At 47.0% G+C, this 15,565-nt stretch overlaps 1 protein-coding gene across 1 annotated transcript in view; it reads left to right on the forward strand.

The window, feature by feature from the left end:
* atp13a3 (ATPase 13A3) overlaps nt 1–15,565 on the forward strand; it is a 95,595-nt gene that overhangs the window by 67,212 nt on the left and 12,818 nt on the right. The window contains exons 20-25 of the mRNA XM_056276345.1: nt 617–737; nt 2,932–3,056; nt 8,399–8,559; nt 13,461–13,589; nt 14,427–14,506; nt 14,801–14,843. Coding sequence (XP_056132320.1) covers nt 617–737; nt 2,932–3,056; nt 8,399–8,559; nt 13,461–13,589; nt 14,427–14,506; nt 14,801–14,843 — 659 coding nt within the window. The remainder of the gene's footprint in view (nt 1–616; nt 738–2,931; nt 3,057–8,398; nt 8,560–13,460; nt 13,590–14,426; nt 14,507–14,800; nt 14,844–15,565) is intronic.

Genomic DNA, 15,565 nt, shown 5'->3' on the forward strand with positions numbered 1-15,565 from the left:
AATGGGAATGCTAGCATTAGCTGGGGGGCGACTCTAAACACCGGTTAAGACGATCATTATCGTGGGAGATAGAAGGGTTTGCAGGTTATAGTGAGAAACTCCAGATCAGGGGAGCATGGCTGGTGTACTACTGTGGAGTTAGTGTACCAGCGGTGGTTGATCATGAAGCAGATGCCGGCTCCTAATTGACTGATGTTAACTGACCTGTCACCTCGGTGGATGGTATACCCTGGTGGGGTTATGACCGAGCCCAGGATGTTGTCGTTGAGCCAGGTTTCAGTAAAACAGAAGGCTGAGCGTTCCCCGTATTCACTCTTCTGGATCAGGAGGGATTGGACGTTTGAGAGTAGAATAGTCAAAATGGGTAGATGTGGCCGATCTAGAGTTCCATGTAATCCTTCCCTGATGTTAAGTAGTTCCTCACGGTACATTTGTTCAAACATGATGATTTATGAACAGATAACAGCGCAGTAATGACAACAACAGAGCTTGTACCGGAGTGAGCCTAGTGGCCACCATAACTCGTCATTCAACTCTCGACTCTCAGTTGTAGTTCTTATGACTAATCATCTTTTTTATGCGTGTTTTCTCTCTCGCTCTCATTCTCCCTGTCCAGTGCCAGAGAACTTTGCAGAGATTCTGGAGGATTACACCAAGCAGGGCTTTCGGGTCATCGCCCTGGCCCACCGCCGCCTCGAGTCCAAACTCACCTGGCACAAAGTCCAGAACATCAACAGGTAGTGCACACACACACACACACACACACACACACGACTTACACTCACATGGCTCCCCACCAGCACCACACACACGCCTGCTAAAAGCAGTGCTGCCCTGCCCAAGAGTACATAATCTCTCTCATGGTAATATCAGAGTACACCAGACTTTTAAGAAATTCTAATTTTAAATTGCTCAAAGTAAGAGTGGCATGACATTTTGTTTTAAATAGCTGTAAAATGTGCGACTATCAAAGGGACTTGAGCCCATATATTTCGCTAATATGTGTTCATGTTAGAGACGGACGTCATCTACAGTGGCTTCAGAAAGTATTGCACTTTGTGTTGCAGATTCAATTTTAAATGAATAAGATTGCCATTTTTGCCCATCAGTCTACACTCAGTAACCCCAAATAACCGTGTAAAGATGTCTGTCTCTCATTTATACAACACCTGTATTCAATACTTCATAGAACCCCCTTTGGCAGCAATTACAGCTTCGAGTCATCTTGAGTAAGTCCGAGTATCGTAGCGGTCTATTCTGTTGCCTGCCAACACGGGGATCGCCAGATCGAATCCCCGTGGTACCTCCGGCTTGGTCGGGCGTCCCTACAGACACAATTGGCCGTGTCTGCAGGTGGGAAGCCGAACGTGGGTATGTGTCCTGGTCGCTGCACTAGCACCTCCTCTGGTCGGTTGGGGCGCCCGTTTAGGGGGGAGGGGGAACTGGGGGGAATAGTGTGGTCCTCCCATGTGCTACGTCCCCTTGGTGAAACTCCTCACTGTCAGGTGAAAAGAAGCGGCTGGTGACTCCACATGTCTGCAGAGACCGGGACGGCTCAGAGAGCAGGGTGATTGGCCAGCTACAATTGGGGGGAAAAAACTCCAAAAAACAAAGACATTTGCTAAATAAATAAAGTTTATTGTGGGTGCTACACATTGGTGGTGGTTGAGGTGAGTTTCCCCCTTCGATGTGAAGCGCTTTGGGTGTCTAGAAAAGCGCTATATAAATGTAATGATTATTACTATTATTATTATTATTACTCATCTAAATGAGATGTTCCAGTTTTTGATTTTTAATAATTTGCAAAAATTCTTAAAAACATGTTTTCATATTGTCATTGTGGGTTATTGGGTGCAGATTGATGGGCATAAAAGGCAGTTTTATCTATTTAAATCTACATCACGGTAGATCGTGCAAAAAATGAAGGGGTCTGAATACGAAGCCACTCTAAGCCCATATTTATCCCTAATATCTAGTGTGTCCTTGTTTGAAACAGACATCTACGTATATGATGGTCTTTCCCTCAAGTATCTTCATAAACTTCAGTTGGTCCAGAACTCAGCAGCCCGAATCAGTACCAGAACTGATCCATAGGTCACATCACTCCTGTTCTTCAGCAACGCCACTGGCTCCCTGTTAAATACCGTATTGCAGGGGTGGCTAACCATGTGCCATGGAGAGCCACGTGTGTGCAGGTTTTCGTTCCAGCCGGACTCCACACCAGGTGATTTCACTGATTGGCAACCCTTCAACCAAAGAGGAAGAATCCATCAAACCATTATCCAAACCCAAAGTGGAGAACGTATCAGTGAAATCGCCTGGTGTGGAGTCGGGCTGGAATGAAAACCACATGGCTCTCCATGGCACATGGTTTGCCACCGCTGCCGCATTGACTTCAAGATCCTGCTCCTCACCTTTAAGGCCTTAATAACCTAGCTCCTTCATATCGTTCTGAATTCCTTAATATTCACACGCCCTCCTGCACTCTCAGATCCTCTTCTGCTCTCCAACTCACTACACCATCAGCCGGCTTGACTACAAGGGGGACTAGAGCCTTCAGTCATTCTGCCCCCCGCCTATGGAACTCTGTCCTACAAGAGATTCACAACATTGATTCTCCTCCAACCTTCAAATCTCATCTCAAAACGCACCTTTTCAACCTGGCATATTCAGTCTGATCCACGCTTCATTGAGTTTTGTGCAGATGGTGATTTTATACTTATCTGTTGTGTTAACTTTTTATTGTCTACCCTGCTTTGTTTTGACTTTATGCTGTCTGATACAGTGCTGCTGGGTTTTTTTTACTGTGTTCTGTAAGGTGTCCTTGAGTGCTCTGAAAGGCACCCACAAATAAAATGTATTATTATTATTATTAACTATATTCTAAATGGCGTGTTGTATAATCTAAATATTTGTGCGTTGCTTCTTCAGGGACCACATAGAGACCAACATGGAGTTTCTTGGTTTGATCATCATGCAGAACAAACTGAAGGCTGAGACGCCCGCAGTCCTACAGGACCTCCACAGAGCCAAGATCCGCACCGTGATGGTGACTGGTAAGTAAACACACACACGCACACATGCACACACAGCCAACATCCACACTGTGATGGTGCCTGGTAAGAACGTATAGATGTGCATGCACAGAGCTCCATATACACTCACACACTGATATTCATTTACATTTGCATACCCCCACACAGGGACCTCCATGTGCAACCTGAAATAAAAAGTCTTCTTTCACCACCTCTGCAGCATATTCATGATGTAGCGTTCAACAGGGACTGTGAGATTTTAGTGCTTTGGAGATTGCTGACCAGCGACCTAATTCCTCCTGGATTTGCTGGGCTATTTGTGGAATCTCTGCTCATAATGTTCTGCAGACCTTGAAGCTTAATGGGCAGAAAACTCCAAAGTCCAACCAGAGGATCTGTCATTCTTTCTGCCCTACCCGTTTACCCCAAGTCTCCCTTCATCTGTCTGTCTAACCCTAGATGTCTTTTTTTTCTCTCTCAGTCCTCTCTCATTCACTCAGTCTGAGACTGGCCAACACACATTCCCCCTTTTTGTCTCTCTTGTCTGTCTCTCATTCTTGTGGTTTTGCTGGTTCTTGTTTTGTTCTCTCTCTCTCTCTCTGGTACAGAAATGGCAGCTTAAATGTTTGACCCCTGAAAGGAGAATAAGGATTAGAGAATAAAAAAGGGTTTGTGGGCATGACGAGATCTGAGCCAAGACTGTGAGATGACACAGTTTTGGCTCAGATCTCATCAGGACTCAGAGAGTGAGAGTAAATGTACATCTCTCTGGACTGTCTATTATATCAGGTGGCTCCCCCCAAGGCTGGGTCCTCTCCTGAATATGTAGACCAATCACTGTTGTAGTGAGTTTGACAACCACATCGTGAAGTTTGCAGATGATATAGTTATAGTGAGCCTGCTGAACAGTGCTGCAATGTCTCATGATCCTGATGTAAAGGAGCCTTTTTAGAACTGAATGTGACAAAAACCAAGGACATGTGAGTTGATTTCAGACGTCACCACCCAACTCCGCAAACACTATAATTAACGGACAAGATGTTGAGATTGTTGAGTCTTACAAGTATTTGGCCATCATGCTGGGTAAGAAAAGCCAGCAATGTCTTTTTTTGTCTGAGGAACCTAACCAAGTTCAATTTCTTCTACTACTACTTCTTTTGGCTGCTCCCGTTAGGGGTCACCACAGCGGGTCATCCGTCTCCATCTCTTCCTGTCCTCTGCATCTTCCTCTGTCACACCAGCCACCTGCATGTCCTCCCTCACCACATCCATAAACCTCCTCTTTGGCCTTCCTCTTCTCCTCTTCCCTGGCAGCTCCATATTCAGAATCCTTCTCCCAATATACTCAGCATCTCTCCTCCACACATGTCCACAACATCTCAGTCTTGCCTCTCTTGCTTTGTCTCCAAACCGTCCAACCTGAGCTGTCCCTCTAATATACTCGTTCCTAATCCTGTCCTTCTTCATCACTCCCAGTGAAAATCTTATCATCTTCAACTCTGCCACCTCCAGCTCCACCTCCTGTCTTTTCATCAGTGCCACTGTCTCCAAACCATACAACATAGCTGGTCTCACAACCATCTTGTAAACCTTCTCTTTAACTCTTGCTGGTACCCTTCTGTCACAAATCACTCCTGACACTCTTCTCCACCCTGTCTGCAGTCTCTTCTTCACCTCTCTTCCGCACTCCCTGTTACTTTGAAGTCGACCCCAAGTATTTAAACATATATGCCTTCATCACCTCCACTCCTTGCATCCTCACCATTCCACTGTCCTCCCTCTCGTTCACACATAGGTATTCCGTCTTGCTCCAACTGACTTTCATTCCTCTTCTCTCCAGTGCATACCTCCACCTCTCCAGGCTCTCCTCAACCTGCACCCTACTCTCGCTACAGATCACAATGTCATCCGCGAACATCATGGTCCACCGAGACTCCTGCCTGATCTCGTCCGTCAACCTGTCCATCACCATTGCAAACAAGAAAGGGCTCAGAGCCGATCCTTGATGTAATCCCACCTCCTCCTTGAACCCATCCGTCATTCCAACCACACACCTCACCATTGTCACACTTACCTCATACATATCCTGCACCACTCCTACATACTTCTCTGCAACTCCCTACTTCCTCATACAATACCACACCTCCTCTCTCAGCACCCTGTCACATGCTTTCTCTAAATCTACAAAGACACAATGTACCTCCTTCTGACCTTCTCTATACTTCTCCATCAACATTCTCAAAGCAAACATCACATCTGTGGTGCTCTTTCGTGGCATGAAACCATACTGCTGCTCGCTGATCATCACCTCTCCTCTTAATCTAGCTTCTATTACTCTTTCCCAAATCTTCATGCTGTGGCTGATCAACTTTATACCTCTGTAGTTGTTACAGCTCTACACATCACCCTTGTTCTTGAAAATTGGTACCAGTGTGCTTCTTCTCCACTCCTCAGACATTCTCTCACTTTCCAAGATTGTGTTAAACAGTCTAGTTAAAAACCCCACTGCCATCTCTCCTAAACATCTCCATGCCTCCACAGGTATGTCATCTGGACCAACTGCCTTTCCACTCTTCATCCTCTTCATAGCTGCCCTCAATTCCCCCTTGCTAATCCTCCGCACTTCCTGATTCACTATCTCCACATCATCCAACCTTCTTTCTCATTTTCTTCATCCATCAGCCCCTCAAATTACTCCTTCCTGGGCATCCGGGTGGCCTGGCGGTCTATTCTGTTGCCTACCAACACGGGGATCACCGGTTTGAATCCCCGTGTTACCTCCAGCTTGGTTGGGCGTCCCTACAGAGACAATTGGCCCTGTGTGCAGGTGGGAAGCTGGATGTGGGTATGTGTTCTAGTCGCTGCATTAGCGCCTCCTCTGGTCAGTTCCCAACCAATATTAGTGTACCAAAAATGGAAAGTGGCAGTGCTTTAACTGCGCAGAGGACAGTGAATGTGCTTGGGCGGCACGGTGGCTCAGTGGTTAGCGCTGTCGCCTCACAGCAAGAATGTCCTGGGTTCAAACCCCAGGGTTGTCCAACCTTGGAGGTCATCCCAGGTCGTCCTCTGTGTGGAGTTTGCGTGTTCTCCCCGTGCTTATGGTGGGTTTTCTCCGGGTGCTCTGGTTTCCCCCACCATCAAAAAGACATGCATGTTAGGGTTAATACTCCTGTCTGTGCCCCTGAGCATGGCATGGCAAGACGAACTGGAGTTGGTCCCTGGGTGCTGCACGGCGGCTACCTACTGCTGCTAGCTACACAGCTAGGATGGGTTAAATGCAGAGAGGAATTTCCCCAAAATCAAATCAGCCCTCCCTGGCTTGGCAGAGGGGGTGGAGCAGCGACTGGGCAGCTCGGAAGAGTGGCATAGTTGGCCAAATTCAATTGGGGAGGGAAAAAAAAGGGGGGGGGGTTTACTCCTTCCACTTTCTCAACACATTCTCCTTGCTTGTCAGCACATTTCCATCTCTATCCTTGATCACCCTAACCTGCTTCACATCCTTCCCAGCTCGGTCCCTCTGTCTAGCCCATTGGTACAAGTTCTTTTCTCCTTCCTTAGTGTCTAACCCGTCATACAATTCACCATACGCCTTTTCCTTTGCCTTTGCCACCTCTCTTTACTTTACGCCGCATCTCCTTGTACTCCTGTCTACTTTCTTCATCTCTCTGACTATCCCACTTCTTCTTTGCCAACCTCTTCCTCTGTATACTTTGCTGTACTTTCTCATTCCACCACCAAGTCTCCTGGCCTTCCTTTGTCCAAATGACACACCAAGTACCTTCCTAGCTGTATCCCTCACTATTTCTGCAATGACTGCCCAGCCATCCGGCAACTCTTCACTACCACCCAGTGCCTGTCTTAACTCCTCCCTGAAATCCATACAACATTACATTACAGACATTTAGCCGACGCTTTTATCCAAAGAGACTTACCATAAGTGCATTTAATGTAGGAAATCAGGAGAACTCCTAGTCATCAAAGGTCATAAGTGCATCTTCTCTCTAAACAAGCATCTAAGAGCAAAACCAGTGCTAAAGTAAAAGTGTGAGATAGAGATTTTTTTTTTAAATGAGTGAATACAATAAATGCCAAGAACAAGTAACAGGGTACCAGTAGTTCTTGGAGAGGTGAGTTTTCAACCTGCGCCGAAAGATGGGCAGCGACTCCACTGTCCTGACATCAGTGGGGAGTTCATTCCACCACTGTGGGGCCAGGACAGAAGAGAGCTGTGACCGGGTCAATCAGCAGCAGGGGCCTCTGAGCAACGGGGCAACCAGGCGTCCCGAGGCAGCAGAGCCAAGTGGTCGGGCAGGGGTGTAGGGCTTGACCATGGCCTGGAGATAGGAAGGAGCTGTTCCTTTCACTGCCCTGTAGACCAGCACCAGAGTCTTAAACTGGATGCGAGCAGCTACTGGGAGTCAGTGTAGGGACATGAGAAGGGGAGCTGTGTGGGAGAACTTAGGGCGGTTGAACACCAGACCAGCTGCAGCTTTCTGAACAAGCTCCAGAGGTCTGATGGCCGACGCCAGGGCACCAGCAAGGAGGGAATTGCTGTAGTCAACCCCTTGTGCTCTGAAAGCTCCCAAGTTTACACAAATTATTCCTACAACAGTCTTCTTCCTTCAGCTTCCACCATTTGATCCTTGGCTCTGCCTTCACTCTCTTCCTCTTCTTGGTCTCCAAATTCATCCTACAGACCACCATCCGATGCAGCCTAGCTACGTTCTCCCCTCTCACCACCTTGCAGTCTCCAACCCCTTTCAGATCGCACCTCTTACATAAGATATAGTCCCAACTGTGTGCACTTTCCTCCACCCAAAGGCTGTTTGACACTAAGAGTTATGAGCAAGTAAGTAAATAAGAGTGTATTTATATAGCACCTTTTAAACAAAGTTACAAAGGGCTGCACAAGATACAGATGCAGAAAAAATAAACAACATACGTATACAGTTATATACAGAAAAGTAAAAATTACAGCCCCATTACAGGGAAGGCAAGTCAGTAGAGATGGGTTTTCAGAAGTTTTTTAAAGCTTTTTACAGACTAGGCTGATCTAACATTTGTTCCAGAGGGATGGGGCCCTTATGGCAAAAGCACAGTCACCCTTGGATCTGTGGAGGGAGTGGGTTATAGATAAGAGACCCTGGTCGGAAGATCTGAGTGGCTTACAAGTGGAGTCAAAAGTTTGGAAATGTATAAAGACTTCAGTTGGCACAGCAGGGAAAAAACAGTCGATTAAACTGAAAGTAAAATATAGAATATTCTGCCTTCAATTTACAGGTTACATGACCTGTCAAAACATATGACCTCTTCAAAAAATGGAAAGTGTGCTGTAACTGTTGACTTTGTATATCCCCATCCAGGTGACAACATGCTGACAGCCATCTCCGTGGCCAGGGACTGTGGGATGATCCCTCCCCAGGACACCGTCATCATCGCCGACGCACTTCCTCCCCGGGACGGGCAGGCTGCCAAGATCACCTGGCGATACGCAGACAAGCCCAGCAAGATGCCCCGACTGGAGGTGAGTGGGGGGTCAGACAGCACGCTAGTGTGCATGTACGCAAAACGTGCATGTACACATGCTTAATAGTAACATTGAAGGGAGAGCCACAAACACATCCTCTCTCTCATCTCCCACGTATGCATACAGTGACATGTGTGCACATAGCGGTGAATGAGGATGCACAATGTGCACAAACACACAGATATACTCTTTTCCCACTGGCCAAAAAACCCGCTAACGTCCACCTTTTTACATTGACCAGTGGAAAAGGGGTATTATAGCTACATACACACACACACAGACATATGTAGTGAAGCAGGGATAGAATCATGGAGATGGGAGATGCAAATGCATGTATGGAAATGCCATTAAACAGGATGTGATGTAATAACACCATCAACACTGAAGACCTACACATATAAATTACCTAATGTATTAATCCATGTCCTGACCCAGTTTACTGACCTGTCAGAGTCTACCGTAGAGGACATCAAGCATCGTCTTGAATTTACCAGGTCATCTCACAGACAGAAACACTCTTACGTTCACACATCGCACACAGCGAGAGTGTGACGGAAATACAGCATCTTACAAAAGTATTCAACCCCCGTGACAGTCAGCACTCATTTCTGGATTATAAAAGATACTCACACATCTGTTCCTGAACAATATTATTTATGTGAACTCATAAGCTCTAACAGCATGTTCCCAGAACCAAAGTAATTTATGTTTTGTTGACTTTTTATTGATAAATTAAAAACAAATATTATGCTTGCATAAGTATTCAACCCCTTGTGCTCTGACAGCTCCAAGTTTACACAAATTATTCCTAACACAAACTCGGGTAAACACAGTTGGACATAATTGGTGTGCACCTGTAAGACATTAAAGTAACGGTCTGGTTTATGGGTATAAAAAGCACTGTGTAAAGTTCATTAGCTGGGTGTGAACTCCATCAGAAAATGGAAGACAAAGGAGCATAATAGAATAGAATAGAACTTTATTTGTCATTGACAAGTACAACAAAATTTGAAAGTGTAGTTCTTATCAGTGCAAAGATCAGTATAAAAAACATAAAACAAACATTTATTTCTACATTCTACTGGACACCAACATATTGCACAAAAAGTCAGGAATCAAGACTTAGGCAGCATTTAGTGCAGTTATGGCTCGGGGATAGAAGCCGTTCTTTAGTCTGTTTGTCCGAGCTCTTATTGTCCTGTAACATCTGCCCGAGGGCAGCAGTTCAAACAGATGGTGTCCTGGGTGGGATGGGTCCTTGAGGATGCCATGGGCTTTTTTGAGGCAGTGGGAACTGTATAGGTCTTCCAGGGAGGGGAGTGGGCATCCGATAATCTTCCGGGCGGTGGTGATGACCCTCTGGAGCGCTTTCCTCTCTGCTGCTATGCAGCTGGCAAACCAGACACAGATGCAGTAAGTCAGTATGCTCTCTATGGAGTGGAGTTAACCAGTCGACCCTTTAGTCGACTGGTTAACGTTGTCACCTGTGGTGTGGGAGACACAGGTTCGCGTCCCGGCTGTGACAGTCCGGCCGAGTGCCCCCCGAATTTGCTACATTGGTATATACTGAAGTAAGAGACAAAGTGATTAAAGTGCAGAAGGCGGGAAAGGAATACAAAACAATATCTAAGTGATTGGATGTCCCATGGAACACTGTTGGATCCATTGTCAGAAAGTGGAGGCTGTATCGCACCACCCAGACGCTTTGTAGGACAGGCCGTCCCTCAAAGCTAAGTGTCCGAGCAAGACGTGGGCTGGGGAGGAAGGCCACAGATGATCCTGCAATCACTTTGAAGGAGCTCCAGAGGTCAGTGGCTGAAACTGGAGTAAATGTGCATGAGTCAACCATATCACGGCTCTCCATAAATCTGCCTGTATGGGAGGGTGGCAAGAAAGAAGCCGTTGCTCAAAACTATGCATATAAAAGCATGCTACCAAGCATGAGAGAGACCCAGTTAGGATGTGGGTAAAGGTGTTGTGGTCAGATGAGACGACAGTTGAGCTTTTTGGCCAAAACTCGAAGCGTTATGTGTGGTGTAAGCCTAACACTGCTCATGCCCTAAAAAACACCCTCCCTACAGTGAAGCATGGTGGCGGCAACATAATGCTATGGGGTTGCTTTTCATCTGCAGACACTGGGAACCTTGTTCAAATTGAGGGAAGAAAGGATGGAGCTAAATACAGGAAAATATTGGTGTTGCAGTCTGCCATAAAACTGAAGTTTGGGAGAAGGTTCACCTTCCAGCAGGACAATGGTCCTAAGCACAAGGCTAAAGTAACAATGGCATGGCTCAGCAACAAAAAGGTGAACATTTTGGAGTGGCCAGGTCAAAGTTCATTGAAAATCTGTGGCACAGACTGAAAATCGCAGTCCAGCAGCGCCATCCCACCAACCTGCAAGACCCATATAAATTCTGCCAAGAAGAATGGACAAAAATTACTCCAGAAGAATGTGCAAAGCTTGTACATACTTACCCCAAGAGAATGATGGCTGTTACTGCAGCAAAAGGGTACTCTACAATGTATTGATAGGTGGGTGTTGAATACTTACGCAGGCACTATATTTTAGTTTTTAATTTATTTAAAAAAACGTCAGCGAAACAACTTATTTTGGCTTTGGGAACATGCTGTTAGAGATTATGACTTCACCAAAATAATATTGTTCAGGAACATGTGGATATCTTTTAATATCCAGAAGTTAGCGTGGTCGCCTCACAGCAAGAAGGTCCTGGGTTCGAGCCCCGGGGTAGTCTAACCTTGGGGGTCATCCTGGGTCGTCCTCTGTGTGGAGTTTGCATGTTCTACCCTTGTCTGTGTGGGTTTCCTCCGGATGCTCCGGTTTCCTCCCACAGTCCAAACACATGTAGGTCAGGTGAATCGGCCGTACTACATTGTCCCTAGGTGTCAACTTGTGTGTGTGTGTGTGTGTGTGTGGGGGGGGGGCCCTGTGATGGACTGGTGGCCTGTCCAGGATGTCTCCCCGCCTGCCACCCAATGACTGCTGGGATAGGCTCCAGCATCCCCGCGACCCTGAGAGTAGGATAAGTGGTTTGGGTAACGGATGGATGGATGGAAGTCAAGGGGGTTGAATACTTTTGCAAGGCACTGACTGAAGCGAAGTTGGGCACATGGAGGCTTAGTGAAAAGTGCCCTCTGTTGTTAAATCCTTTAGCAGTCTGACCTCAGGTGTGACCTCTTTCAGAAATTGAACTCCCGCTAATTTGCCCTTCTTTTTTTTTCTAAAGCGTGTCACACTCCAAAATGTTCTTCCTGTTCTTAAACACGGCTTCAGAATCCACTCTCATCACACAACAACCTTCTGTCCCTCTCCAGGTGGTCAGTGATCTCTTAAAGTTAATCAACACTTCCTGTATTAAAACAAGGTTTCTCTGGACAAAGGATACCTGCCTTTAGATAGCTGAAGTGGTGGTTTTAAAGCACTAGCTATTCAAAATTCTCCATTGGACATGTAGCGAGGGCATCTGTACCTCAAAGGGGGCATTGTGTTTACACGCCCAGGCTGTAGGAGGTGTACAAAAGCATTCCATTTAAATGAGAAACAAATTTATTTGTGTGCTTGCTGGAAGTTTATATCGTGCTCTGCTAGAGAAGGATGAATATTCTGGAAGAATGTAAGACTTTTCTGCACGACCACACTTCCATTATTCTCAAATAAAAGCCAAAGCCAGTGTTTATTCCTCACCAAGCAGATAAGCGGACGGCATTTTGTATAACGCCTTTCTAGCTGAAACAGCCGCTCAAAGCACTTCACAATCACTGAATGCCTCACAGTCACCCATGTGCGCGTGCACACACACACACACTCATACAGCAATGGTGGTGTCATCCATGCAAGGTAACAGCCAGCTCATCAAGAGCAGTTAGGAATTAGGTGTCTTTCTCAGGGACACCTCCACATTTTTTGCCAGAAGGAGCTGAGGAGCAAACCGGCAACCCTCCAGATACCAGACAACATGCACTACCACCTGAGATACTGCTGCCCCTGAGATCAGCACACAAAACGACACCTGTTTGTTATTTATTTATTTATTGACCCCCCCCCCCCCCCGCCCCCAATTGTATCCGGCCAATTACCCCACTCTTCCGAGCCGTCCCGGTCTCTGCTCCACCCTCTCTGCTGATCCGGGGAGGGCTGCAGACTACCACATGCCTCCTCCCATACATGTGGAGTCTCCAGCCGCTCCTTTTCACCTGACAGCGAGGAGTTTCACCAGGGGGACGTAGCACGTGGGAGGATCACGCTGTTCCCCCCAGCCCCCCCGTTCACCCCCCCCCCGAACAGGCACCTCGACCGACCAGAGGAGGCGCTAGTGCAGTGACCAGGACACATACCCACATCTGACTTCCCACCCGCAGACACAGCCGATTGTGTCTGTAGGGACGCCCGGCCAAGCCGGATGTAACACGGGGATTCAAACTGGCGATCCTTGTGTTCTGTGTGTTGGAACAGAATAGACCACCATGCTGCCCGAATGCCCCTTTATTTATTTATTTTAAAGATTACCCATGACGGCAAGGAACACAGAAATCCAGATCACGGAGTGTGGGCTTTATAGTCTTAGTTGGGGTTTGCGCTGGAATTAAGGGTAGTGAGAAGTCCTACATGTCAGCTGTCAGGAGCGAACAGCCTGTTGTTTTTCTGAGGCTTTGGCCACAGCAACATTTTAGGGTTGATGATATTTGCATTGAGACCACCAGACTGGTCCGGTTATTGTTTAATGGCGGAAGAACAACACTCACACCGCTGGCACAGGGGTTATAGTCCCTTTGTGTCCGTTACGTAAAATCCAAACTGATAATGCTGTTGGGTTAAACGTGTCGCAGTAGCGCGCATTTCACTTAGCCCTAACCTGCACTTTCCTCTGCCAACCAAACAGGAAGTCAACATCAGTCTGGTGGAAGTGTGTCACGTTGACGAGCCCAATATCCGGGAGCAGTACCACTTCGCCATGAGCGGCAAATCCTTCGCTGTGATCACAGAGCATTTCCCCGACATGCTGCAGAAGGTATGAGGGGGGCGGGGGCGGCTATCACAGACATCCCACAATACCGCTGTAATGAAAACCCGTCTTTATGCCGGCTTTGTTCTTTTACACTGAACCAAACAAAGGTGGCATGAAGGCGCCCCAGTGTGTGATTTTACGTGGCATGCCGGCGTCCGGAAGCAGAGGCTGCGTGACGTGTAACACAACAACGTCGGCTGTCCCATCATGCCCGCTGGCCCTTTTACACAGAAGTTGATTCGGCTTTGCAACTATCTCTGCTGCCGGCTTAACGCCGTAACAACAATGACCCCCCCCCCCCCGCATTCCGCGTTCGTACCTTTAACACAAAACGGCAAGGCGGCTTAATGTCGCAGCGTTCCTGCCTTGAAAAGGCTGTGTAAAAAGCCTCTGTAACACCAGATAACACAGCGCCACCAGCGGAGAGGGATTCAAGTCATACCTGCCGCTGCGTGTGTGTGTGTGTGTGTGTTGGCCCTGTGATGGCCTGGCGGCCTGTCCAGGGTGTCTACCCGCCTGCCGCCCAATGACTGCTGGGATAGGCTCCAGCATCCCACAACCCTGACAGCAGGATAAGCGGTTCAGATAATGGATGGATGGATGGATGATGGATGGATGGATAATGGATGGATGGATAATGGATGGATGGATGATGGATAATGGATGGATGGATAATGGATGGATGGATAATGGATGGATGGATGGATGGATAATGGATGGATGGATAATGGATGGATGGATAATGGATGGATGGATGATGGATGGATGGATGGATATATGACAAGGTGCAGTTATGATAATGACAGTCGGTGGTTGACGTGGGTGTGCTTGATGTTTCAGCTGGTGCTGCACGGGACTGTGTTTGCCAGAATGGCCCCGGACCAGAAGACCCAACTGATTGAAGCACTGCAGGGTGTCGAGTGAGTGTTCATAAACTCACACAAAGCGTTGCTTTTCTGTCCTGACCGAGCCTGTTATCTAAACACAGTGGCTATATTTGTACTGAAAAAGACAACTCACAACAGTGCATGGACTGGTTTCCACTCTGGGGGTCTCTGCTACGCATCAGTAACACTCGTAGCTAAACGTCAAAGACAGGGAACAGTGAGTGACATGTCGGCTTAATTTGGGTTTGGAAAGATGAATTGTGTAACGTGGAAAAAGCTCTTTGGGAAGCCTGTACTAAATCATCTCTCCTCCTCATCTCTCCTCAGCTACTTTGTGGGGATGTGTGGCGATGGGGCCAACGACTGTGGGGTATGTACAGGGTTTCACTTTTCCCAGGCCCTCTTCACTCTAGAGCCAACTACAGTTGTCACTTCCTGTTTTAGAGCCCGATCCGATCAAGTTCCGACTCGGTCAGGTTGTTAGCAGGATCGACAGTTGGTAGCAGCAAGTCCTGCTGGAAACAGGAAATGACAACCCAAGTTGAGTCCCTTTCCTCCACAAATGGGCCTGGCTGTGCGTGTATGGACAGGAACCGGAGTTGAAAACCGGTACTTCATGTTCAGAAATGTTATAGCGCAGTGCTTTCTCTCGGCAGAAAGAGACTAAATGTGAAGGGGTGCGTCATATTTGTTGACACTGGGGATGACGTTTACACCCGCATGATATCTGAAATGTGAGATGTACACTACCGTTCAAAAGTTTGGGATCACCCAAACAATTTTGTGTTTTCCATGAAAAGTCACACTTATTCACCACCATATGTTGTGAAATGAATAGAAAATAGAGTCAAGACATTGACAAGGTTAGAAATAATGATTTGTATTTGAAATAAGATTTTTTTTACATCAAACTTTGCTTTCGTCAAAGAATCCTCCATTTGCAGCAATTACAGCATTGCAGACCTTTGGCATTCTAGCTGTTAATTTGTTGAGGTAATCTGGGGAAATTGCACCCCACGCTTCCAGAAGCAGCTCCCACAAGTTGGATTGGTTGGATGGGCACTTCTTTGAGCAGATTGAGTTTCTGGAGCA

Source organism: Lampris incognitus, chromosome 3 (genome assembly GCF_029633865.1).
Source record: "Lampris incognitus isolate fLamInc1 chromosome 3, fLamInc1.hap2, whole genome shotgun sequence".
Taxonomy (NCBI): Eukaryota; Metazoa; Chordata; class Actinopteri; order Lampriformes; family Lampridae; genus Lampris; species Lampris incognitus.